The sequence below is a fragment of the Marmota monax genome, unplaced genomic scaffold, assembly GCF_021218885.2.
Source record: "Marmota monax isolate L192 unplaced genomic scaffold, Marmota_monax_Labrador192_F-V1.1 WCK01_AAM20220418_F8-fsc00080, whole genome shotgun sequence".
Taxonomy (NCBI): Eukaryota; Metazoa; Chordata; class Mammalia; order Rodentia; family Sciuridae; genus Marmota; species Marmota monax.
The window spans coordinates 6,609,131-6,635,001 of NW_026694750.1; the positions used below are offsets into that span (position 1 = coordinate 6,609,131).

Below are 25,871 nucleotides of genomic sequence, written 5' to 3' on the forward strand. Positions count from 1 at the left end.
ACACAGGTCCACACGTCAGGCCAAAACCCATCCCAGTCTTGCTGAAAAGGAGCAGGTATAATCAACCCACAGCTGCACCCTAATCCCAGGAGGTTGGGGGATATTTGAAGCAGAAAATGGTCTCTGTACTCAAACATATTAATGTCACGGACTATTGATCAGTCTACAAAGTAAGCTCCCAAAACTCCCAGAATGTTTAGCCCCAGTGAGAGCCCTACAAGGCACTGGGGTTCCCACTGCCCATGTCTAGGACCCCCGCTCCCTTACCCTCCCTTCTATCTCTGCAGGAACTGTCAGCCAGCAAAGAGCGTGAAGCTCAAGTCAGTGCCTCCCGACGCTCTTCTTGACCAACCTGACACTACAGACTGTCTCCTGCTTGGCACCTGGCTCAGGTGCCCACCAGGTCCCATCTCACACATCCTCCTTCCACCTCCTCACATCTGGCAGGACCTTGGTGAACTTGTGTGGGAGCCACTGAGGAATGAAGGCTTGCCAACAGCAGATGCCACCCTACTCCTGGCTATTACTGCGCAGCAAAGCCAGGAGGAAGGGGAAGGTGACTACCAGAAACTTTATCAGAGGACATTTTAAAGCAGGTTGTTTTATTTTTTTTCCCTTGGTTTCTCCTCTTTCTTTCTTTAACATGGTTCTTTAAGACATAAAGGGTCAGATGCAGGAAAGGATCATTCCTTATCACAGAGGCCACCGTCTCTTGCAGTAATGAGATGTGTTCTGGCCGGGTGGCCTTGGTTAATGGGTCTCCTGGCTGCTAATCAGTTGGAAATCCTCTTCAACTTCTCATCAGCCTCACGGGTTTGTTGAAGGCAAATATAGAGCTGTGGACACGTGGTGGTTAAGCAGCGACTCTGTGGTGTAGGAGAGTACCCAGCTCCCTCGAATCTGCAGTCCCAGGTCTCTAATGCATCATCCCCACCACAGCCCATTCCACAAACGTCAGCGTGGAGTCCACCGGAAGGGCAGGCACCGTGCCAGGCCGTGCCTTCAGGGGTTACAGTCCGTGTGGGAGACCCACCCCACACGAGCACTGCACAAGCATCCCATGCGGCGGCCATGAAGACGATGCCCTCGTGGTGCCCCTCATCCTGGAAGGGCAGGGGGCAGCTAATCAGAAATAAAGAAATGAAACAAACATGAGAAACTCGGAGACACATGGAGTGACTGGCTTCAGTTTGGAGTGGCTTTGTGCTCTTCCAGGATCTGCTGCAACCCAACCCAGCAACTGAGAAGGGGAGGGTGGGGAAGGCTCCTCTGGGTACTTCAGCAGCTGTCATCAGGGGGCAGCTTGCCAGCCTAGGGCCCCACCTGTTTCCTCCTAGTAGACCCAAAAGGTGAAGGAGGGAGGAGGTGACCCTGGTCACCAAGAACCCTTATCTGGGCCCCCATCCCAGCAGGCCCGACACCTCCTATCGCGTGTGTTCCCATCACACTGAAAATCCACAGTTCTTTATGTGAACATTTCACCAACACTCTTCTCCCCCACTGAACCAAAGCTCTAAAAAGTCAGCTTGCTTGCATCTGCGGCCACTGTACCCCAGTGCGGGCCTGTCTGGGCCACGATGGGAGCTCAGCAGGCACATGCTGAGTGAGTCAGCAAGCATGAAGGTGCAGCGATGGGAGATGGGAAGAAGACACCCAACCCAGCACCATGTCCTGAGGCAAAGGCCCTTAGTTGACAGATTTAATGTGGGGGCAAGAGGGCATCTGGTGATGCCACCCTAACAACACGAAATTTAAGCTGAAGAATTGATGAGCCGGGCAAAAATGGGGTGGGTGGGGGGAGGAGGTTTTTGAGCAGAGAAACATGGAAGAGCCATGGCAGCTGTTGGGGAGTTGAGCAGCAAGCAGTGTGCACAGCAGGGCACTGTGGCCAGAGGAGGCCGGGCAGGCAAGCTCAAGGGCCCTCCATTCAGTGAGGCACCTGTCCAGGGTCTACCATGTGCTGGGCACCAGACTGGGTCTCAGAAGAGATGCTGAGACTACTGTTCTTGATCCTGGAAGAAGTGAAGCACGTCCCCACCATGCAGCCCTGCCTGCCCTGCTGCTGTGGGCAGGGGGCCAGAGGAGCAGTGAGGGCCAGCAGTGAGGCTCCGCAGTCTAGAGATAACAGGGTCCAGCAGCTGATGGGATGTGGCCAGAGAGAAGGAAGTACAAGGAAAACCCTGGGGTGGGGACCAACAGCAGAGCTGCTGGAAACTGTTCCCATCCCTGGCCAGGAATGAGGGACCAACACCGCATACCTGTGAAGAAGGACCAAGAGTCCTAGGGGTGTCAACCTCGGTGGCTCAGAAAGGCCACAACACCCATCACAAGATCACACGGTGCCCTGACTCCACCTGCCAACAGTGGGGTGGAAACTGGCTGTGGCAGTCACCCGCTCCCTGGCTTGTGAGCTTCTTTAGGACTCCAGAAAGATCCCTGAATCAAACTATGGAAGCGACCAGTAGGCGGACAGGTTCGGTGTGTGACAGAGCACTCCGCTGGTTTTTAAGACCTGGCAGCAATCACATTAATTTCCCTTCAAATGGATTTCCTGCCGGTCACACACCTGTCATTTCCCTTCCATGCACCTGGTGGGGGAAAGTATGGCGAGAAGGACTGGAGACCAGGTGCAGCCAAGCATGTGAGTGTCCACGCTCCGCCCAAAGGGAAATCCAGCCCAGCTGACCCCCGGGAGTCACTGCACACCTAAGAAAGCGTCTCTTAGGAGGAAAGGAGCCCGCAGGGTCCTCACGGACTCGCGTCTTTAATGCACTGAAAAGAGCAGGGAGCACTGGTGCCTTCGGTGTGCATCGCACCTCCGCTACAGAAGATGCCGGGGGCCCTGGGGCAGCTCACTCCCAACCGCTGCAGTCTAACCGGAGGCCTTAAAGCTTCTGACGAGGCCGCCTCTTTTAAAAAGAAAGAGAAATAACATATCATTAGAGGAAGATTTCTTGGAAGTGCAGCGTGGACTGGATGCGAGCCACCCCAGGACCTGCCGCAGGTGGGACCCAGAAGGGCAGCCGCCACGCACGCGCTCCGTCGTGGCCCGGCTGGGGCGCCTTGAGATGCGGCCGCCCCCCGCTTCAAACATGGCGGCCACAGACGCGCCGAGGAAGTGCCAGTCTCAAACATGGCCTCGAAGTACGCTCGACTTCCGGCTCCCGCCTCCCGCATCCAGGTCCGAATCCTCCGAGCTGCGCCCCGCCCGGTTACGTGAAGACCCACGTTGTTAGGTCACGTGCCGCGGACGCCGAGCCGCGATTGGCCAGCTCCGTGGAGACGTCAGACGCCGTACCGACGCGGGTCGAGGGGCGCGGGGTTGGCGCTCTGTGGAGGAGCGGCTGGCGGGGCGCGGGAGCTGCGGCGCCGCTCACACTCATGAGGAGCAGGAAGGTGAGGGGCGGGCCGCGGGGGGGCGAGGGGCGGCCTCCGCCTGGCCTCGCCCCCCCGGGGGCGGGGGCTCCGGCCTCCTGCGGTGCCCCGAGTCCCGGGCCGCCTGTCGCCGCCCGGAGCGGGAGTTCGGCACGTGACCGGCCGGCCCGGGGCTGAGCGCCGGAGGGCTGCTCGGCCACCGAGCGCTGCGGTTGCGGCTCCTGCGAGTCGCGGGGCTGGGGCGTCCGCGCCGTCTCGTCTTCTCCGCCCGAGGTCGTTCCCTAGCCCGCGGCGGCCCGCTCCGCCGCCTCCTGTGTCGGGTCGGGAACTGGACGCGAGTCGACCGCCGGGTCCTGCGGTGGCCGCGTCCCGGTGCACACCGCTCGCCCTAGCCGCCGAGAGGGAAGGAGGGGATGTGCATGTAGAACTTCCAAGGACGCGACCACTGACCGGCCCGCTGCCGTCCTTTGTGGCCTGGGCGTTGAACCCGGGGGTGATCTACCTCCGAGCCACATCCCCAGCCTTTTTTTGTTTTTATTTTGAGGCAGAGTCTTGCTGATTTGCTGAGGCTGCCCACGAACTTGTGATCCTCTTGCCTCAGCCTCCTGAGTAACTGGATGACAGGCCTGGCCAGTGGGCCCCACTGGCCCCGTTTTCTTTGGATTTAAATTGCTGTCTGGGGTCACTGGCTCCAACCTGAAGAACTCTCTGTATTTCTTGTAACGTGAAGCTGCTGGCAACGAATCTCAGCTTTGTGGCTGGAGGTCTGTGCCCTGCCTTCATCTCAAAGGACAGCTTGGCTGGGTTAGGGTTCTTGGTGGGCAGTCTTCTTCAGGTACCTTGAAGGTGTTTGATGCTCTCCCGTGGCCTCCACGGCTCCCTTCCCATGGGCATTGGTCTGCTGCTGATTCCAGAGTTTGTCCTTATCTAGGCGTTTCGGGACTGACACTGATGTGTCTGGATTTACCCCACTTACCTTGGCATTTACACCACTTGAAGTTTGGTTCGTTGACATTCCTGGATGTGTAGATTGGGAACTGTTCACTCCCTATTCCTTGGACCTTTTCTCCTTTCCTTTCTTTCTGTTGTTCCATTACACATGTTGGTGTACGTGATGCACTCAGTGTTTTTGAGGCTCCCTCCCTTTTCCATTTGATTTACATGATGTACCAATCTTCAGTTCGTGGCTGCTGTTGAGAGCCCTTCCCTGTAGTTTTAAACTCTATAGAGTTTCCACTTGGGAACACACACACACACACACTCCCACACTCCCCCTCCCCCTCCCCCTCCCCCCACAGTCTCTTGTGATGTGACACTGTCATCTCTCTCCTCTTTATTCACTGACAGTGTGGGGACATGGACTTGTCTGGGCTGAGTGGTAGTTTTGTCCCTGAGAGAGGTGCACAGCAGCTCTTGGCAATGTCACATTCAGTGACAGAACTGCTGCTGCAGGGCTCTTCCCACCAAGCCCTGTGCTGTGAGGTGACATAAGCCTGGCCCCAGCAACCATGCAACAGCCCCTGACCCTGGCCAAGAGCCCTTGCTTGTACTGCCTGTAGCAGGGGTTCCCCCTCCTTTCTCAGGTTGCGGCCCCAACACTTTTTCAAATGCTCTGTCTCTAGCTGGGCAGAGTCCATGGCAGGGCTGGAAGGTGGATGTGGAGACTTGCTACCCTACGCTGGCTTGTTCCTTTTCTGTTTTTCCATCTGCTGTTGAGCAGAGCACCTGCATCTGGCACCTCATGGATTTCTAGTTCTAGGGCCCATTGTGGCAACAGCTTCTGAGTTTGTAATTTCTACCTTAATTCCTCACTTCTGTTTATTGCTTCTCTTTATTACTCATTTTTATACTCTTCAATTTTTAAGGTGAACTTTGAAACTTATTTTCTAAGTGTAGTGTAATATCCTGGACTGGATTCTAGAACAGAATAAAAAAGTATTCATGGAAAGACAGAGGAAATACAAATATCATCCAAAGTTCACAGTATAGAATCAATGCTAAGTTTTAGTGTTGCTCTGTTGTTTTTGCTACTTTTCTGAAAACCTAAAATTATTCTTAAATAAGGTTATTTTAAATGTTAAGGCTTTTTTTTATTAGAAGCCTTTCCTTTGTCTTTAGAATAAGACAGAAGTAGACAGCAGCTGACAGTAGGATCTGGAAGAAGCTACCTGCTTAAAGCTGGAGTTAGGACTGCCATTTAGGGAAGGAGGGGAGGCCAGCAACTCGCCTTCGTTTTCATTTACCTTTTGTCAAGAACTTGACACATCAAAGATTGAGAGCCTTTGAGGAAGGATATGTGCTGCTTACTCTAGACACTTGGAGATGATTTTGAGTCCATTAACATACACATGGTCCTACAAACATACACAGTGAGGGGACAGATTGTCCCAAGCCCCCAAAATCATGCACAGCAGATCCTGTATCTAAACCCAAGGTCAGCTGTTTGTGCATATTCAGGCCACAGCTGCCTTCCTATGAAGGTGGTAAGAGCCTGGGGGGGTTCTCTAGTTGGGAGACTTCAGCTGCACGCTCATGTTTTTTCCTGGGAGCATCCTCTGACTGAGCCTCCATCTGGTCTAGCTCACAGGTGGAGTGCGATCTTCAGCGCGCCTACGAGCCCGAAGTTGCTCTGAAGCCAGCTTGGCCCCTGCCCAGGATGTCACTGGCTCCACGTCTGCCAAAACAGCATGTCTGGTGAGCTCTGTTGCCATGAAGAATACCAAGGTCTAAATACTAAGTTATCACTCCAAGACGCTAATGTAGCTTAGATCCCAGGGCCCATCGGAGGAGAGCCTGGTGCTGCTGACTTTGCTTTCAGGAGGCTGTGCTGTGCAGTCCATAGTGGCTTTCCTGGCGTTTGCCACCAGGATGATTATGTGTGTCAGAGACCTGGGCTCCAAGACACGATTGTTCACTCTGAAGGTGGCCTGTCCAAGTGATGAGGGTGCATTGTCACACTGCTTCACCCCAAACCACGAGAGGAAGGCTCAGGGGGCTAGGAAAGGACCCTCTGATAGTCTTGAGCTGTTGTCTCCAAGGAGTCCCTGGCCCACTGGTCAGCTGGTGCTGTCTCTTGCTCAGCTGCTTGTAAAAGTCTTGAAGTCCATGTAGCAACCTCTGCTGAGCACCTCCCACACACCAGGCTTGGGAGAATAATACAAAAACTAGTAGAGCTTCCATTTAGTAGGAATGGATGGAGACTGGATCCTCTTATTGTAATTTCATAACAAAAGTAAACATATGCTTCAGGAAACACCACCCCCCCCCCCCAGGGAAAACCGAAAGCAATGGAGTAATGACAAGGTTTGTGTCTAGACTCATCCTCGGCCATTAGTGTGTATTCTGTCCCTCCAGTGGTGACACAAGGTGACGAGAGTTATGTTGTCTCAGGTGAGAAGAAACAGGAGCCTCTGGGATCGAGGCCTGTGGTTGCTAGATGTGTCTAGTTTCCCCTTTATTCTTCTTTCTTGGCAGACTTCCTCATCCCACAAGGCTGCAGACAGGCGGACTTCCAAGAAGTTCAAGTGTGACAGAAGTCATCTTTTGAAGGTTGAATTACAGAAACTGGTCCCTAAAAGTGACAGTGCTTCTTTGCCAAAAGTGGCACCCAAGGTCCCTTGTGAAAATGAGTTTGCAGAAGACAGTATGTTGCTCCTAGGCCGTGAGGCTGGTGTTGCTACACAGCAGGAGGCTGCAGCGCCTCCCCACAGCCCTTGCAAAGCTGCCAGTGACCCTTGCTCAGCAAAGACTGAAGATGGTCTGTCTACGCAGGAACCTAGCGCAGGGGCAGGGGGAGAGGAGTCAAATGGTTGTTCTGTGGGGCAGGACCAGGTGGCACTGGAAAGAGAGGATGTGCGGAAGCCATTGTTTCAGATGGACAACAGCGTCTTTCTAGACGATGACAGCAACCAGCCCATGCCAGTGAGCCGATTTTTTGGAAATGTTGAACTCATGCAGGTAAGAGTGGCACATCCCCCTCCCTTGCTGCATCTGAGGCCTGCAAGCATGCCTCGCCACAAAGTTAATACACTTTAATAATTTTAGTGCAAGAGAAAAAAATAAGGGTTAGCTAATCAGGGCACTCCCTCCAGCTCCCAGGCTCAGAATCCTGCCATTGAGAAAGGCGGGCACCTTCCAGGTGCACCAGCACCCTGCACCACTGTGGTTTCCTGAATCTGTCTGCCCCTCTCTTGCCTGAACCAGACTCCTCCTTACCGAGGGATGGGTGCTTGGATCTCCTCATTTCCATGTCTAACAGGGAGGCCCACTCTGCCAGACCAGAGCTAACCAAGGTGAACTGTGCGTGCAGGTGCTCTCATTGTGTCATTTGGGACTGAAGTCCGTGTTTTCTTCCCTCTAAGGACCTGCCTCCAGCCTCTTCAGCTTGTCCTTCAATGAGCAGACGAGAATTCAGAAAAATGCATTTCAGAGCCAAAGACGATGAGGATGACGATGATGCAGAAATGTAGAGAAGCACAGAATGATTTCTCGACACATTCAGGATAGTTAACAGTTTGACAGTTTAGCAAATTATGCAATTTATATACAGTGCATCTCCAAGAGAATGTCTTAATCAGATTTCACCCCTAAGAGAACTGTGCAGAACACCAGATGCCTGTGGGAGGTGTCCGTGCAGCCCTGCAGCTGCTGCTTGGGTGCAGGCATCTTTTGTCACATTCGTATGCTGTGGTGCTGGCGTGGGTTAGTCATGAGGGCTCCGTGCTTCCGTGTTAAGTGAGTATGATCTTTGTAAGGAAACCTTCCCTTGAGCTCCTTAGTTTTATGATATGCAAGTTTTTTTTTTTTTTTTCCATTATCAGAATCTAATCACTCCTGATCAATTCAGTGCCAGTGCTTGCAGGATTGTCCTCATTGCAGTGTAGAGCTAGTGTTGTTGACCTTGAAATTTTACAAAATACACATGGGAAAGAAATAAAAATATATTTTGAAAATTTTTAAAGTACTGTACCTAAAACTACTCCTTCCTCAAAAATTTGAGAGTCAAGGGAAGAAATGAATCTTATCCCTAGGCTAGGACCACTGTTAAGGCCCATTAACCTGCAGGAGAGGTAAGGCCGCTGGGACAGGCTTTGAGAGGTGACCCAGCCCCTGCCCTGCCCTATTGTCCTTGTTGACAGCTCACTCACCTTTGCCACAAGAGGGTCAGACTGCCTCCCTCGTTCTGCGTGGTGGAGGCACTATCCAGTGAGGTGTACCATTCGGCTGCATGTGTTCTCAGGTGGCACCCTGGGCCCACACACCTGAGCCCTACCTGGGGATGTTCCCCAGCCCCCACCTGTATCAAGGAGCACCTGGTGACGTGTCTTCCCCAGTGGACAAAGGGATGCAGCACATGGAGGCTTTCCCAGCCTCTTCCTTTCAGCTGTGTGCCAGGTCTCAGCAGAGCACCTAGGAGGAGGAAGCCTGGCCGTTGGCTGTACCAACGGGAAAAGTGCTCGGCCCTTGCGAACACACAGGACTCTGTAAGGAGTGGCTCCATGTCTGGGCTCCTGCCCAGTCCTGGCTGGGTGTAGCCAGGCTGCCCGCCAACTGTCAGCCGTCCTATGAGGTAACAGGAAGTGACAACACAGCAGACCACTCAGCAGGTGACAAGCCCTGTGAGGCTCCTTCCACTGCCCTCCCTGCAAGTAGTTTCCCTGCACCATTCTCTGCTTCTGTTGTGATTCCCATTATCTGTGACCGTCACCTGCTCTGGAAGATTCTGCCATTTATTCATTGATTGAATATAATTCAAAACTTATTTGTAGTCATTTTCTGATAGCCAGGGGAAATAATTTACATCTTTACATTGCTGCATTAGTGCAGTCTGTAATCTGTACTGCCTAGGCGGGAGCACCATGGGTTCTGCCACACCTGGACCTGTGTAGGGCCCTTCCTAACTGGTCATGCAACTTGAGCCAGTCCCAGAAGCCTCATATGACATCTAGGATTGAGGTGGCAGAGATGGCAAACCTAAGTCCCTGAAGGTCACTATCAAAGGGAAGCAGAGTTGCCACAGCACAGGTATCACATGTACAGTAAGCGGCCCCAGGTGGTGGGCAGGGCCTCTGGAGCAAATGGACCCAGTGCAGAGGTCCTGCCATTGTGCTTCCAGATGCAGGGCCACCTGCAGAAACACCAGGGAATCAACCCACAGCACATGTGAACACTAAGCACTAGAGAAAATAAACCTCAGAACACACTAGCGTATAGTAAGATCACCATGAGCACTGCACACCCTCTGCACAGGCTGACCACAAGCATCTGCCTTGCGGGCCTAGCCCCAAAGCAACAGGAGGCCACATTATTACAAAAGGACTTCTTAGAAACCATCTCTAAACACAAGACGTGGTGGGCACAGTGCTCAGTGTGCCCAGGGGAGAAGGAAGGGGCGATTCCTGAAGGTGTGAGCCACCACAAAGGGCAAGTCCCCACTGGCACCTGGAACAGCCCTCTCTGGACTAGAGAGGCTTACAGCCTGCGGCACAGGTGGGACCCTCAGTTCCAGGAAGTTCCTGTGCCGGGCATCCTGGCTACCAGCCCAACTCTCCCTCTGCCTCATGCCCTTGACAGGCCAAGTAGACACCACCCTGAGCTGGGGACTTCAGTTCCACCACAGCTGTGCTCCGAGACTGCTGGGTCTCTGCAGATGGAGGATTAGGGTCGGCCACTAATGGCCTCCAGCCTCTCAGTTCAGCTTTATTCTCGTCACTCCCAATGAGCAGACTCCTGACGGTTTAGAGAGACCTTTATTGCTTTTTCTAATGGCATAAGTGTAAAAATCCAAATATTATGAAATTTATCTTTACAAAGTACCTTATGAATTGTTATAAAACACATTTTAAAAATTCAAGTATTACAAATGCATGATGTAGGAAATTAGCACTTTGTTACCCATTCCACCCCTGTTAAGTGCCCAGGATCACTGCCATGCACAGCTTGGTGTTTCCTCCCAGATTATCTGCACATAATACACTTTGTTTTTGGTACTGGAGATTAAGGCCCAAGGCTCTTAACCACTGAGACCCAGACCTAGCTCCCCCTTTTTTTATTTTTTATTTTAAAACGGTGCTTGCTACATTACTAAGAACCTCACTAAATTGCTGAGGCTGGCTTCGAACTTGCAATCCTCCTGCCTCAGCCTCCTGAGTGCTGGGATTACAGGCGTGTGCCACTATATCCAGCTTCCTACACACATTTAAAAAACCAGCAGGTCAGGCTGTGGCTCAGTGGTAGAGCACTCACCCAGCATGCGTGAGGCACTGGATTTGATCCTGAACACCGCATAAAAAATAAAATAAAGGTACTGTGTCCACTTACAACAAAAAAATACATATTAAAAAAAAAAAAATAGGTCATACTCTGCATAGCCAGCCCCCTGTGCCCTCAACAGCTTCCCATTTCTACACATGAACACTTACAAACACTTAAAGCTATTACAGTTTTGCACTATGTACATGCATTAGGTCAAATCATGAAATTAATGACATCCAACCATTTTTTACCTAAAAAAAAAAGCAAGCTTGCAAGGTCCAACATAATGCCACTCAGCTATTCCCCACTGAGACATTTGGAAAGTTTTAAATAATTCACAGCACTAACATGGGAACCCAGACTTTTACCCCAGAAGCAACACATCTCTCTCTCAGGCTTTTAAAAGGATCCAGAGATGGAACTGCCATTTAAATGGAGACCAGCACAAAACTGAGGCAGAGGAGCAGCCAGGCTCAGCTGTGGGGCCTTGTGAGCGTGGAGACTGCCACAGGAGCACATGCAGTGCTGGCAGATCAGTGCCAAAGGCCAGAGCTCAGCATGACTCCCTGACACAAGCGCCCAGCAAGCACCCAAAAGATGTCCTCTGGCAGAGGAAACAGACTCTGAACTGTACTGAAATCAGATTTGAAGAAGTTTTCTTCCAGGAACCACTGGAATGAGGACAAAATACAAAATCGCACCTGTTATTGTTAGGCACAGTTGGGCCTTGTGGAGGGTAAAGGACTCGGCACCCGGGTCACTGGCACTTTCGAGCAGGCCGCCGCCTCTTTGGCCTCTTCTGGGATCTGTAGATCCTACCGGGGTCGCACTCGAGCTTGTGGGTGGTCTTCTTGTGGCAGGCGATGTGCACCAGCTTGAGGTTCTCTGAGGTGAAGAGCAGGCTGTAGAAGTATTCCCAGTCCACCTCTCTCCCGCCCTGTTCCTGGATGGCCTCAGCCAGTGTGGGCACGATGGTGCGCTTCTTCTCTATTCTGCAAAGCCAGGTTAGAGGTGGTCACTCTGCTGACGCAGTGCCATGGCCCAGATGTGGTACGGTTCCTACTCGCCTGTCGTCACTAAAACATACAGTGCCTGGCCACTTACAGGAAAGACCAGCGTGGGATCTTTTAAGAGTCTAGAGGCACACCAGGAACATCCCAGAAGGACCACATGGCAGTGAAACAGGTGGGCTCAGCCAACACTGCAGGAGCCCAGCTCAAACTCCTGTGTCGTCCCCGAGTTGAGGGTACCTATGGGCAGGTCTGTCTAGCAGAGCCTGCGCCCAGTGTAGCACGTCTTACTCTTTAACACTTGATTTGTGGGCACTGTTCAAAATGCTGAAAAGAACACAGGGGAGAAGGAGCTGATCATACTCCATCACCACGAGCCGCCACCAGCAACTGGGCTTGTGTCCCATTTCATCCAGGTCAAGATGGACCCCCAAGGCAGGAAATTTAAAAATGACCTGAAGCTAAAGTCACCTTTGACTCCCACCTCAATCTCATGTCTGCTTCCTACCTTGGGGACGGGGATTAAGGATTCAGTATGTCTCTTTCTAGTCCTAATCTTACATGTCTAGTTTTTTTAAAAAAACATGCCATTACTCTGTATAAATCTGTTTCACTTGTAAGCAACCAATTCAAGAGAACACCAGGTATCTAGTAAGGAGATGGGACCACGGTGAACAGGTCATCTGGCACCAAGGTGTCCTCACCCCACAGCCTGGAAAAGCTAAGAAAAATACTTTATCACATAAGTGAAAGCAACAGGAAAAAGGAGGCACTGAGCTGCCAGGAACACAGAAATCACTGTTTGACGCACGAGGGCACCACACTCTAGCCATCAGAGGGGCCTCGAGGGGCCTACACCGTGCCCAGGGCCCTGGGTAGAGAGAGGGAGGCCCTTCTGCATCCAGTGTCCATGCCATCCAGTCAGCTGCCCCTCCACCATGTAAAGGGTCTCCTGCTGGCCCTGCAGGCCCTCCCAGGGCTGCTGCACTTCCTGAGGGTCAGCTGGGCCTGGGCCCTTCTCCCCAATGGCCTTGCATCCCCAAGGGTGATCAAGAGGACAAGAGCTGACGTGCAAGCACTTGTCAAGCCACATCTGCCTCCTGTTGCTAAGGTCCGTGGCCACACCTGGATTCAGCATCAGGGGAGGGGCAGGGGCACGAAGGGCAGGTACCATCTGTACCTATCTCCAGTCATACCTATCTCCAGTCATCCACCCTCGGGCCGGTGTCACATGGGCAGAGTCCAGATGAACACAACCAACACGGTTCGGGAACAGCAGGCAAGCAGCAGCGTGAAATTGCTTCAGCACCACTGACAACCCTGGGTGTCTGTGGGAACAAGGGCACAGACACTCCAGAGAGAAGCCCACAGGCCAGCACATGGGTGTGCACAGGAAAAGCTCCACCCGAGATGAGTGCTGGACCCAGCCCACACACCACCAAGGAGCCATACCTGGACGAGCAGCGCTGTCCCTACACAAGACAAAGGCCAGGGAGGGGCCAGGTGACTGCCCAAGACACCTCGCCTCAGAAAACCCATGCAGGGTGCCGGGCTTCCTGGACCACCCTCCAACTCGAGACTTTCTAAAAGGACTCCCAGCCCCACTGACGGCTCCTGTGCTTGTGGCTCTGAGTCACCACAGCTGAGGCCACCTAGCCTGGCATCAGCCAGGGAGGAGGCATACAAGGCGACCACTCCTCCAGCCACTCCATGCGCCTGGAGCACCGCCAACCAGGGAGAGCACCGCCAACCAGGGAGAGCACCGCCAACCAGGGAGAGCACCCAAGCCTCGGGAGCACAGTCTACAGTTGACCCCAGTCCCCAGCGCCCCCAGAGGTCAGGCTGGTAGCACTGACTTCTAGGAAGGGCATGATCTGCAACGGACAGGCTGGACAGTGTGGAACTGCAGGGCCACTAGTGAAGAACACTGCTGCAGACTGGGGGGCGGAGCTGACGTGCAGACTGTCCTCCAGGGCTGAGAGAGAAGCCCAAGGCCGATGCCCCAGGCCTGGTCCTTCTGGTCAGGGAGCACGTCCTGCCTGGGGACAACCACCAAAAGGAGAATAGCATGCCAGAGTGAGGAAGACGATGCAGACTTCGGGTGTTAAGATACTCAGGGCTGCCACGACAGAACACAGCTGAGCACCCACGTTCCAAGCACTGAAGGGCGGTGACAGGCAGAGAGGAAGGACCACTCAGGCAACAACGAAAAGCACAGTACAGACCCGAAAGAAGTGCAGAGAAGGTGCTGTGGGCAGGAAACTCAGAACAGGGCAGCTCCAATAAACTCAGGTCCATTTACTCATGCAATAAAATATTGACCAAACAGCCACTATCGACAGACACTGTGCTGGACACTGGGAACAGGTGACCCCACAAAGATTGTGTTCCAGCAGAGAGCACCGCCATGGGGCAACACAAGTCTCAGGCTGGATGAAAAAAGCAGTTAACCTGGCTAACGAGACAAATGCCAACCTCAGGGCACCTGGGAAGGTACACAAGTGCCATCCTGCCTGAGAGAGCTGGCGACTGTGGAGCAGCAAAGAGCATCTCCGTGAGGAGTCTCGGCCAGTCACAGCAAACAGGCTGTGACGCAGAACCGTGAGGAACACGCCAAGGCTTGAAACAACCACACAGACATCTCTGGAAACCAAGGGCTGTCAATAACCCTGCATCGAGAGAGTCATGATGAAAATCAGCCTCTAGAACCACAAAAGGATCTCAAGGGCTGCTGTTAAGTAAGCCAGGCAAGAAGAAACATGTGCCTTAACACCAAGGACACAGAGTGCTGAGGGAGCCAGGCCCTGGCCGGACCCCTGCAGCTGCCAGGAAGGGAAGGGCTCCCCTGCACTGCCGGACGCCAGACCTCTGAAAAGTCTGGATTCCTCTCCGACCTGCCACTGGCCTTCTGCGCCACAACATGTGAATGGGAGGACGGTGCCCTTTTATTTCACAGGTGGCTTGCTTTTTAGCTCTTCCACATTTAAGCATGTACACAGTCTTGAGCCCCATACATCAGGGGAAGGCTGTGGCTATGGCTGGGGAGGACAGTGTTCCTTCATCTTCTTAATGAGCACTGGTAAAATCGACACTTTTAGTTAAAAACCAGTGCACACAACTGAAAGCATGTATATCTTATGAAAGAGAACGAAACTGACAAGGGTACTCCACAAACACCATCACCAGCTCAGGCCAGGCCTTCCGCCACCACCATCTGTATTTGTTCTAGGCTGGCGTGAAGAGTTCCAGAGCAGACAAGACAGTCCGGAGGGCCACATGTGGACACTCGGTGTCAGAAAGAGCCCAGCAAACAAACCAGCAGAGAACTCGGCGAGTCCTCATGACGAGTGGGCAGGACGACTTCCTCCCAGAGCACACCCAGCACCTACATCTGCTGTGATCAGAGAACGGAGAGCTGAAGGCCAGCCAGGTGGAAGGCATCTGTGACACTGACAGCCACCAGAGACGTAGGACTTGTGAAGAGCTCTGCAAACAAGAAGCTATGGAAACGGCCCTGCTGGCCCCAACTTCCCCACAGGCCATGGCCACAGCTCTAGTTCCAACATGTGGCACCAGCCTCTGAGAGCCCAGCACCAGGCCACAGGGAGTCAGGCGCTAAGGCCAGACAAGGCCCATCCACAGGTGGGAACAGAGAGCAGAGGGCTCAATGTCAGGCACGCATTTTGACAGCAGGCAGAACATGTCTGTCCAGCAGCCCATCCACGTGCACACACGGGGCTGCTTCCCTGGACCAGACCCACGCAGCACAGCAAGCACACACCAGGCAGCCAACAACAGTGAGCACAGGTTCCTTGGCAGGGCCTGGACCCCTGCAAGCTGCTCTTCTTGTCTGCAAACCTGAGTCTTGGCAACAGGCACTCCCAAAGGTCCCCCTGCCGCAGACTCACATGTGATCCAGGTTCCAGGTGCTGAAGAGGACCCGGCTCTCCCTGTTGCTGTAGGGGTTGATGGAGTGCTTCGACGCACAGCTGTCCAGGTCAAAGGGGCCCTGCGGCGACAGAACAGGGGAGGCGAGGATGAAGCCCCTGCACTGGTCTCCAGCCCCTGGGATGAGCCTACTGGGCAGAGAAGCATCTGCTGTCAGGAGCAGGGCAGGAATTCTGCCTTTGGGGCATCTCCTTTCCCCCTCACTGCCCCTGACGCTATCTGCTGAGTTTGCAAAGGGGACAAGTTGGTTTTTGTCAGGGCTTCTAGAGACGTGTCTTATCATGTGCCTACATGTCTCCACGCTGGGTAGACCAGTCTTCTCTAGCTGTCTCAGGGCACTGTGACCACACACAGCTGCCCCTACCTCCTGGGAAGTGGGGAAGGTGCTGACGGCCAGGGCCATGGCTGGGGAGGGGTGAGCAGGACCACACTGCATGATGCTCTGCAAGGCTTCTTGGACTTTCCCTGCGACCAACAGAAGCTGAGCCGCCTGGGTGAATATGCCGCGGTGGAGACTGCCACCTTCCCGGGGCCAACACTTGTGCACCTCGGATGTTTGTGGGACTCTTGCTGAGCACTATGGCCGCACCTGCCACTCTCTGCACCCCTCGAAGCCTCCCAGCACACAGCCACCTCTGCCCTGGCAGAGGCAAACTGTCCACCCCCCACTACTCTACCTCCTCGAGGACAAGAGAGAGGCAGGAGACATCTCTGTCCCCAGCTCATTGCATAGCACCTGGCACAGAGTGAGCTCTCAGCAAATGGTGCAGTGAGCCCCTGGGAGTCTGTATGTTTGGCCAGCTGGGAAGGAGGACATTTCCATCATCACCACCTATCGCCATGAGGAATGGTCCAACAGGAAATCCCAGTGGTCAGAGGCCACCCTGGCCACCCAGCTCTGCTGTCAGAAACACCCAGCAGGAAGGCCCCAGTGTGGAGACTCACTGTACAAGCACTTGCAGTTTGCCATGGCAGGAGGCCCCCCTGCAGGTGCCCCCCATGCTGCAGCAGGGCCCAGAGAAATGCCACGCCCTGGAGCCATTACCACTCAACACTGGACCACGCCTCATGTCCCAGAAGGGAGCCCAGGACAGCAGCACACAGGAAGCACATGCAGACGGCCAGGCTCACCCTCACTGCATCACTGCTCCAGCCTCCAGACCCCATGTGAAATGACGCTCCTCTGGCCGTCAGGAGGTGGCCCAGCCAGAACCGGGGGTGTGCCTGTGCAGCCCAGAGCATTCTTTATAGCTGATGCCCCCACCAGGGAGTGAAGCTCAACCAGTGCCCCCACAAATCCTGACACACAGGGACTCTGCCACCCAGAAAGCTGATGGCAAGGCTCCGGGCACATGAACATCAGCACAAGCCAAGGCCAGAGCTTCTCGCTCCTGCAGCTGCCCCCTGTCCAGGCCAGAGGGTCTCGAACTGAGTCCTGGGATGAGAACATGCCTTCAGTGCTATTCACAGGCCTGCCCTCCCAGCTCTGAATGCGAGGGCCACCCCTTCCCACAGGCTGTGCCAGGCAAGCCAAGGGTTCAGCTCTTCCTGCCTCGCTCAAGGAGAGCTGTGCTCAGGCCACCAGGGCTGACCTAGAAGGAAGGACACTGCTCACCTGGCAGGAGAACCAGCCTTCCCGCGTGCAGAGACGGCTGCCGGCCTCAGCTCCTCGGTCAAAGTAGCTGCCATTGTACTGCGCAGACCTGAGCCTCTGGCACATGGCACCAAGGATCCGTAAGTACTCCTCACGAGCTTCTGCGCCCAGCACTCGGGAACAGGAGCTCACCTGCAAGAGTCCAGGGCCTCGCTGGTCCCAAAGCCTCTGTCAGGCTTCCAACCTACAAGCCTCAAGGTCCTCAGAGACCTGCCCTTCTGGCCACATGGACTAGACCCTGCCCAAACCCAGTCCTGTGGTCAGAGGTCTGCCCACTGCCCAGCTGTCCCATGCTATGAAATCACTGAGCCCATGAACTGGAGGTAATGGTCATGCTGGTCACCAGGCTGGATAAGAACTAAGATCACACAGTGACAGCAGCCACCTCCCTGTGGACAGGCCAACAGCAGGCATGGTTAAGGGCTGGGTCTCTCCTGAAGAGGGAAAGCACCAGGACCAGCCCTGACATTCCAGTGAACTGAGTTCCTTGGGAACACGGGGACAGCCAGCCACCAAGCCCTTGGGAGGTGCAGAGACAGGGGATGGCAGCACGTCAGCAAGTAAGGCAGACCAAGGGTACAGGGAGCCTGGCCACATGGCGCAGCTCTGGGACAGCACACAACCCTCCACCAGCCAGTGCGGGGAGGAAACCCATGCAGACAGGAAAGAAGAAAGGGGTGGGAGCTGGCTCCACCTTCAGAAAAGAGGGCAGGGCCACAGGAGGAGGGCCAAGTGACAGAGGAGGCGGTGACCCATACCTGTGGCTCAGGCTGCTGACCCCTCAGGCCTCAGCTAGACCTACCAACCTAGTCACGGTGGCACGAGATGGACTCAGCTCTGAGCACCCTCTCAGTCTGCCCGCTGGCCCTAGCACTTGCCCTGGCACTTCCTGGTCACCATGGAAGAAACCCATGCTTAAGCATCGTCTGCATAAGGAGGCCTACAGGTGCTCGCCCCTTCCTGGCAGGAGCAACAGGTGGGCAGACAGAGGATGGCAGCACAGGGGCAGCACCACACACAGTATCCTGGAGACACCCCACAGGGCACAGCCAGGCATGCCCGCAGGAGGGCGTCCTCAGTGACAGCAGGGTCACCCACAGGGCACAGCCAGGCATGCCCGCAGGAGGGCATCCTCAGTGACAGCAGGGTCACCCACGGGCACAGCCAGGCAGTGTTCACAGGAGGGCGTCCTTGGTGGCAGCAGGACCACCAGGAGGCACATGCAGCTGCATCCAGTCCCACAAGCGTGCCAGGGCCCAGTCAAGGTAGGGGTGGAGGGAGATGACCAAGAGACCGCAGAGTCTGTGCAGCCACATAGGCACAGGGATGGCACACCATGAAAAGACAACACCCACCCCCTGCTCTACAGCTGGCTCAACTCCTGCCAGCGAGCGGGCCTGCAGGGACCAAAAGCAGACAAAGCTGCCAGAGCCAAGACCTTACTGTCCCACCCGGAAGGACCTGAATGGACACACAGAGCCCAGTGCGTTGGAGAGCTCGGGCCCACGCTCCTGGGGCAGACACCTGGCCCACTAGGCTCCACGGAGCATCCCCTTCCACTCTGCACTCCACCTGTCACACAGGTCTGATCTGCTGAGGAGCAGCAGAGGGACCATGCCAGGACCACAGACCCAAGGCCTGCCTTCCTGAAGGCAGACAGCTGCCCAGGAGTGTCCACACTCCTTCCTATGCCACTGGGCCAAGCCTCTCCCAGGGAGGAGCCAGCATCAGAGCCCCATGCGGCCACTTGGCCCTGCAGTTCTTCTCCAAGCTCAGATGACCACACTGTGCCCCAGAGTGTTGGCAAGAGACTGCTGCCCGAGCAGGGCGAGGCACAGAGAGAAAGGGCATCTGTATGGGAGAGTTCAAGTCAGAATGGAACTTGCTGCCACATGGAAACACTCAGGGGCTAGTTCTGCTCTTCACCAGCAGGAAGAAGTCCACACAAAACAGAGGGGGAGTAAGTGGCTCTGCTGGGCCTCAGCAACCCCAGCCACAGGCCTCCATCCCAGGTTCTAGCACACTGGGGCACCCAATAGTGGCCTCAGAGGTGGGGCACAGGAGAGCTGTACCAGCAGAAAAGTGGCCTCCCACCACCTACCCACACCCTGGGCCCAGAGCCCTGGGCACAGCTGGCCTGAACAAAGAAGCACTTACCTCTCTCAGGTAACTCCGGATCCGGCTCTCGCAGCTGTATCGTAGGTAGCCCGACTTGTTCCTGAATCGGGACTCCAAGCCTGTAAGGATGAAGAAGAGTCCCCGGAGTCCAGGGCAGCCAGGGCCTCTTGGCTGTGCCCGGCTGGGCTTGCCTGCCAAGCAGGGCAGACCTCATGGTCTGCCAGCTTCATCTAGAGAACCGAGGGTGGCGGCATGCAGGGCCTCATTTGGTCTTTGGTTTTGAGGCATCTCAAACACCACTAAGGGCTTCTGCCTGGCTGCCCAAACAGCCCTCCTTTTCCAAGATGGGTGCCAACTCCTCAGGCTACCTCCAATTGGCTTCCAAGGCCAGTCCAGAAGGCAGGAATGACCCTAGTGTGCATTAGTAGAAGAGAAACCACATGCACCTATCCACAACGGAACGCTGCCCAGCCTTAAAAAGACAGTCCTGACACAGGCACCACGAGGACAAACCCGAGGGCGCGTGCTTCACTAGGTAAGCTGTCACACAGACACGCCCTGCATGGTCCCACTTACGGGAGGCACCCAGAGTCATCACACTCGGATGGAAAGTAGGATGAAGGGCATCAGGCTGGGATCAGGGCTCAACAGGTACAAGATGCAAGAGTCCCCAGGCCATACGGCAGTGACAGCAGCATGACAGTGGATACTCAGTGCCACTGGACTGTGATGCCATTCGCTTCCACATCTGTACTTCAGCCAACCACAAGTCTTAGGCGTTTAAAAATTACACCTATACAGACCACAGGCCTGTTGTTCTGCCACTCCCCAGCCCACCGACAGCTGTGTATGCGGCCCACCGCACGGCGGATGACTGCAGGGATGCGAGCAGCTGCAGGCAACAGATCTGCACATCCCGAGGGTTTGGTCCCATGGGGGTCCTGAAACCAAACTCTTCCCCAGACACTGGGAGACAAGCCTACTTAACAACGGCCAAGACAGTAAACTGTATGCTGCACTCGTTTTCACCTCAACATTTTAAGAGTAATAAATTCAAAAAGGGCAGCTGGAGGCTGCCTGGATGCTACCCGACTCTCCACGAGCCCTTGCTGGTGCCTTCCCCACATTCCCCAGGCTCTGGAAGAGCACATCTTGTCCCGCCTCCCTGAAAGGCCACACCAGCTCTTGGTTGTGGACACTAGGACCTGACAGACCCCAGTTTCTCCTGGGCCCTTCCCCAGCCCACACACCTTCAAACCAGGGCGGGTCCTGGGCTCGGGTCTCAGCCTCGATGTTCTGGCTGACAGTGTGCAGGAGGTCCGCCAGCAGCTTCTGCCTCAGGGGGGCCCTCTCGCCAGAAAGCAGCTGCCGTGCAGCTTCAATGACCCCAGCCTGTGCCTCGTGAAACATGCTGAGGAAGCGACTGATGTCACTCACATCTGCCACCAGCAGGGAACAAACAGAAATGCATTCAGTCCAGGGAAGCCTTGATCAGAGAAGAGGCTGCAGCTCTCCGTCTCTGTGACAAAATATCTGAGAAAACAATTTAAGGGAGGAAAGGTTTCTTCCGGCTCCTGGTTGCAGGTTTCAGTCCATGGTCAGTTCTGTCCACTACTGTGGGCCTGTGTGAGGCACAGCATCATGGACAGGGGCCTGGCAGAGTGGAGCTGTCACCTCATGGCATCCAGGGAGCAGAGACCCCCAAGGACCACTCTCTTCAACTAGGCCCCACTCCTCCAAGAGCCCACTCAGCTGTGAGCTCCCTAGTGGATTAACCCACTGATGAGATCAGAACCCTTGGGATCCAATCCAAAGCCCCACCAATGGACACCACTGCACTGGGGATCAAGCCTTCAACTTGTGCCTTCAGGGACATTCCAGATCCAACTTCAGCAGGCCTCAATCCCTCAGCCTGGGGATTGCTAGAATTCAGACTCAAGGGGTCCAGGCCCTCCTCCTGGCCGGCTGTATCCAGCAGCCAACTACACACCAGCTCCCGCCCTCTGCCCCCATAGGGACGTGTGTCAGGGAGTGAAAGCACCTCCTCCTGAGCACCCCTGCTCTCCTTTTGGCCTCCTCTCTTCTAAACTGAACCACCCCCTTCTGAGGGCCTTCCCTGGAGACCCCTCTTCAGACCTCCCAACCCTCCCTCCTGCCCTGGAGCAGAGGTCTGCACAACTCCCAGGGCAGGGCGCTCTCCCACAAGCTCTCAGGGTCAAGAGAGACCAGCCACCAAGGGCCCTATCAGAATATCGCCACAGGGTCCAGGGATTCTAAAGAGGAGCACAGGGAGGCCAAGTGGGGAGTCAAGCCTGGTTCAGTTTTCAAAACTAACCCACAAGACCCACCTCTCCACAGCAGGAAGGAACCTTAGGGCCCAGGGTTCAATGGGGTTTCTTAGACTTGATACCAAAGGCAGAATCAGAGAAGTAGCAACCATCAAATTGGATTTCATGAAAAATTAAAATGTGCTCTGCAAAAGACACTGTTAAGAAGAGCAGAAAGACAAGCACAGAGTTATTTAGTTTTTATGACGACCAATTTGTTTCTTCCTTTATGGCTCATGCTTTCGGTATCACATCTAAGAATCCTTTGCCAAACCCAAAGTCATGAAGGTTTTATTCCTGTTTTCTTCTAAGTGTTTTGGGTTTTACTTCTTACATTTAGGTCATAATCCATTTTAAGTTGATTTTTGCATGTACTACATTCATTCTGTGTGACTGTCCAGTTATGTCCACACCTCTTGCTGAAGAGACTATTTTTCCCCCACTGACTACTCTCAGCACCCCTGTCGAAACAGTGACCACGTTTACTTCTGGGCTCTCCATTCTACTCATCTACACATTCACCCCTGGCCAGGACCATGGTCTTGGTCACCACTGTGGGAAGCGTGAGTCCTCCTGTGCTCTTCTTCAAGATTGTTTAGGTTATTCTGAGTCCCTGGTGATTCCACATGAATTACAAATCAGAATCACCATGTCAACTTCTGTAAAGGAGCAGCTGGAATTCCCTGGGGACTGTGCTGAATCTGAAGACCTGTTTGGAGAGTACTGCCACCTCACCAGTATCAGGTTTGTCTGATCCACACATATGAGCTGCTTTTCCATCTACTCCCACCTTAAATTTCTTTTGATGTTTTGTAGTTTTCAGAATAAAAGTTACATGCTTCTTTTTTTTTTTTTTTTAATTCTTTTTCTTTTTTTAGTTGTAGATGGTCACAATACGTTATTTTTATGTGGTGCTGAGGAATCAGACCCAATGCCTCACGTGTGCTGGGCAAGTGCTCCACCACTGAGCTATAACTCCAGCCCAAAGTTTTATGCTTCTCTTGTTATATTTGTTCCTGGTATTTTATTCTTTTTGATGCTACTATAAACTAGATTAATTTCCTTATTTCATTTCCAGATTGCCCTCTGTATGTGGATAGAAATACAAGTGGCTTTGTATACTGCTCTCATATCGTGCAGCTTGCTACGCTCCATTCTTAGTTCTAAGTGTTTTTAATGGATCCCTGAGGACTCCTACTTACAACAGTGCACCTCTGCAGGGAGAGTACTTCTTTTCCAATCTGAGGGCCTTGTTTCTTAACTGTCCTAGCACTGTACCTCCAATACAACAATAAATGAAAGTGGCAAGAGTGAACATTTTTTGTGTGCTGTTGGGGGTACCAGGAATTGAACTCAGGGGCATTTGGCCACTGAGCCACATCCCCAGCCTATTTTTTATTTTATTTAGAGTCAGGGTCACCGTTGCTGAAGCTGGCTTCGAACTAGCGATTCTCCTGTCTCAGTCTCCCAAGCCACTGGAATTACAGGTGTGCGCCACTGTGCCCAGCTAGGAGTGAACATTCTTATCTTTAAAAACTAAACACATGCTAACCATATGACCTAGCACTGCACTCCTGAGCATCTTTCCCAGAGAAATGAAAATACACATCCACACAAAAACCTGGGCATGACTGCTCACAGCAGCTTTATGTCCCCCAGCCTGCGAAAGGTGAGGCTAACTGTGGTACAACCAAGTCACACAATGGGGAAGAGTGGACCACTGACACTCAACACTTAGATAAATAAGACCCATCCCAGAAAGCCGTACATCACACGATTCCATCCACCTAGTATTCTTGAAATGACAAATTATAGAGATGGACCATATGAGTGGTCACCAGGGGCAATGACTTCGATAGATGGGGACAGGCAGGATCATAAAAGGGCAGCACCAGGAGGATCATGACGAGTGGAAGTACCTTGCACCTCGACTGAACAGGTAGTTCCAGGAGTCATCGCAGTAGTTCACAGACGTGGCCCCAGGGTCAGCTTCCTGGGTTAGACGCTGTGCTAGGGTCATGTCAGAAGTGACTTTGGGACAAGTGGTAAAAGGTGCGTGGAACCTTCCTATCTTTGCAAGTTCCTGAGAATCACTGTGGGGTTTTTTTGTTTTTATTTTTTTGTTTGTTTTTAATGTTCAACATTTCTTTACAAGTCTTCCTAGGAAAGGTCTTGGTAGAGGAAGGAAGATAGAGAGAAGACAGAACCACGAGAGACTTGAGAGAGACAAAGGAGACAAAGACTGGGAGGTAGGTGGCACAGACAGCAGCCTGTGGCATTTTTTTTTCAAACTATACCAGGAACCAGGGAAGAAAAGGAAAGATCCAGAGGTGTCCAGTTCCTGCCTCCCACAAAGGGCCATCCCAGGTGACATTATGGTGATTGTGTCCAGATGTTTCATGCTGGCAGTGAGCCCCTACCCTGCAGCCTGGAGATGTGGACAAACTCTTCAGCTTCTCTCTCCCATTCGGCAGAGGAGGCAGGACTAAGCCCCTGGGAACACCCCATCCTTCCTAGGACACCCATCTCTATATCCTTTATAGAGGAACCCCCCAGAGGATTGGCACTCCAAGGAGACTTCCACCAGGGGTAAGAAACTCTCCATGCTGGGTTGTAACACAAACAGTGCAGATTTGCTGTCCACCAAGTTAAGAATCACACCCCAGGCCTTCAATTCAGATATCCCTAAAGAACCACCTGTTGGAGCAAGTGTCCAATAAGACAGCCCTCAACATAAGCCCTGCAGACAACGTCTCAGCAAACACTACTAGAAAACAGCCAGGTACACAGATGGGCCCCGCCCCGCCCTGCCCTGCCAAAAGAAGCAGCAAGACCCCAGCCTTCACAGCTCTCTCCCTGGCTCCCAATACCCACAAAACTGCAGCCTCAGCCTCAGCCTCTGCCTGTTAGCAGTAAAAAATTAAATTTAAAAAAAAAAAAAAAAAAAAGACAATCAACTGAACAACCCAGCTCCCAAGCAAGAGGACCGAAAACTCAGTTGGACTGGGCCTCGGTGCGGCTTCCCGCCCATCTCCAAGGTTTGCACTTACAGCCCTGCCATGTCTGGCCCTCGGTGAGCAGCACGAGCTCGGCGTCATCAGGGAGGCCCGGAAAGTAGTCTTCAGTCACCTCGGTGCCATCCTCGTATAGGCATAGCCGAGAGCCCTGCACGGGGAGCTAGGGAAGCAGGAGGAGCAGGACGCTTAGGCTAGAGCGCAGAGGAGCTGCTGTTTGCTGGCCTCCCAAACAAAAGGCGCGAGCTGTTCAGGAACCCAGTTCAGGACCGTCTGGGTGCACGTCCAAACTGGCACTACAGCCAAGGTGCCTGAGACATGCCAACTGGAAGCCGTTTGCAGTGCGGATTCGCCCTTCTAAAACGAACTCCTCGAGGGCACGTAAAACGCTAGCCTGTTTGGAACTGGTGCCTGAGTGCATCCCCAGAGCCCGTGACCCAGTCTGCGCACAGCCTCACTGCCAGTCTTCGGGACCTGGTCCCTCAACACTCCAGCAACTCCCCGCCGCCGCCCACGTGCTCATGCATGTTCCCAGCGAGGGTCTACACCCATTCAGGGAAAAAAAAAAAAAAACCTGTCCCCATGGATGGGATGCCCCGACGGCAGTGACCCAGGCCTTCGCTCTGCCGAAGGACAGGCTGGGGCGGAGGGACGCGGGGGCCATTCAGCGCCGTGCAGGTACACGCTGCACGACCCCAGCTGCAGCGGGCGGCAGGTGCGGCCCTCGCGGACCCCACTGCCGCTGACTCGCGCTCCCCTGGCCGCGCCTGGACAGTGCGCGCAGCAACCAGCACCCTTTGCGAGTCCCTGCGGACCTGAAAGCGCAGGCAGCCCTTGCGCAGCAGCTCCTGGCAGCTCCGGCCTGCCACGCCGAACTTCTGTGCGCTGCGCAAGGCCCGCAGCCTGACGGTCTTGAGCTGGCTGACCACAGCGCACATCCCGGTAAGGATCCCGGAAAACCAGACACTTCTCGCTCAGCGGAGAAGCTCCGGAATTCTCGCGCGCGCTCGTGCGCAGGCGCAGGAGCAGGCGCGACCCGGAACCGAGGCCTGCCCCCGCGCGAAGTCGAAGGCGCGACCCGGAACCGAGGCCTGCCCCCGTGCGCAGGCGCAGGAGCGATCTGGAAGGGAGGCCAGCCCCCGTGCGCAGGCGCAGGCACCGCCCGAACCCG

The 25,871-nt window shown here is 54.1% G+C and overlaps 2 protein-coding genes across 15 annotated transcripts; one reads left to right on the plus strand and one right to left on the minus strand.

Annotated features, from left to right (window-relative positions):
- The first annotated feature begins 3,263 nt into the window (after positions 1-3,263).
- On the plus strand, positions 3,264-8,335 carry CUNH1orf174 (chromosome unknown C1orf174 homolog). Its single transcript, XM_046424492.2, has 4 exons — positions 3,264-3,396; positions 5,956-6,069; positions 6,850-7,332; positions 7,737-8,335. Exons 1-4 carry the CDS (start codon positions 3,382-3,384, stop codon positions 7,842-7,844), a joined length of 720 nt encoding a protein of 239 aa, XP_046280448.1. The 5' UTR covers positions 3,264-3,381; the 3' UTR covers positions 7,845-8,335.
- A 1,770-nt stretch (positions 8,336-10,105) lies between these two features.
- Dffb (DNA fragmentation factor subunit beta) lies at positions 10,106-25,784 on the minus strand. Of its 14 annotated transcripts, XR_006847180.2 has the most exons (10): positions 25,516-25,784; positions 24,737-24,863; positions 20,610-20,798; positions 19,399-19,478; positions 17,203-17,373; positions 16,719-16,811; positions 15,548-15,648; positions 12,836-12,967; positions 11,734-11,966; positions 11,499-11,621 (listed from the first exon to the last, which is right to left on the minus strand). XR_006847180.2 is itself a non-coding variant. In XM_046424480.2 (9 exons), the coding sequence occupies exons 1-9, from the start codon at positions 25,636-25,638 to the stop codon at positions 11,387-11,389; spliced, it is 1,251 nt and encodes a 416-aa protein (XP_046280436.1). In that variant the 5' UTR covers positions 25,639-25,782; the 3' UTR covers positions 10,106-11,386. The 14 variants fall into 14 exon arrangements, 13 of the variants coding, with proteins under 13 accessions (XP_046280436.1, XP_046280445.1, XP_046280438.1 ...); XM_046424480.2 differs by lacking the exon at positions 11,734-11,966 and having other exon boundaries at positions 10,106-11,621; positions 25,516-25,782; XM_046424489.2 differs by lacking the exons at positions 11,734-11,966; positions 25,516-25,784 and adding an exon at positions 21,708-21,844 and having other exon boundaries at positions 10,106-11,621; positions 20,610-20,892; positions 24,737-25,463.
- Between the last annotated feature and the right edge of the window lie 87 nt (positions 25,785-25,871).

What these genes read in the sequence shown, in the direction of transcription:
- CUNH1orf174 (XM_046424492.2), top strand. An exon ending in CTGCCAAAACAGCATGTCTG is followed by an intron (nt 6,070 to 6,849) that starts GTGAGCTCTGTT and finishes CTTTCTTGGCAG; the next exon opens with ACTTCCTCATCCCACAAGGC. An exon ending in GAAATGTTGAACTCATGCAG is followed by an intron (nt 7,333 to 7,736) that starts GTAAGAGTGGCA and finishes CTTCCCTCTAAG; the next exon opens with GACCTGCCTCCAGCCTCTTC.
- Dffb (XM_046424480.2), bottom strand. Translation starts at nt 25,638, where the DNA reads ATGTGCGCTGTGGTCAGCCAGCTCAAGACCGTCAGGCTGCGGGCCTTG. An exon ending in AGGGCTGCCTGCGCTTTCAG is followed by an intron (nt 24,864 to 25,515) that starts GTCCGCAGGGAC and finishes CTGCTTCCCTAG; the next exon opens with CTCCCCGTGCAGGGCTCTCG. An exon ending in AAGGCTGGTTCTCCTGCCAG is followed by an intron (nt 16,812 to 17,202) that starts GTGAGCAGTGTC and finishes TGGGCTGCACAG; the next exon opens with GCACACCCCCGGTTCTGGCT.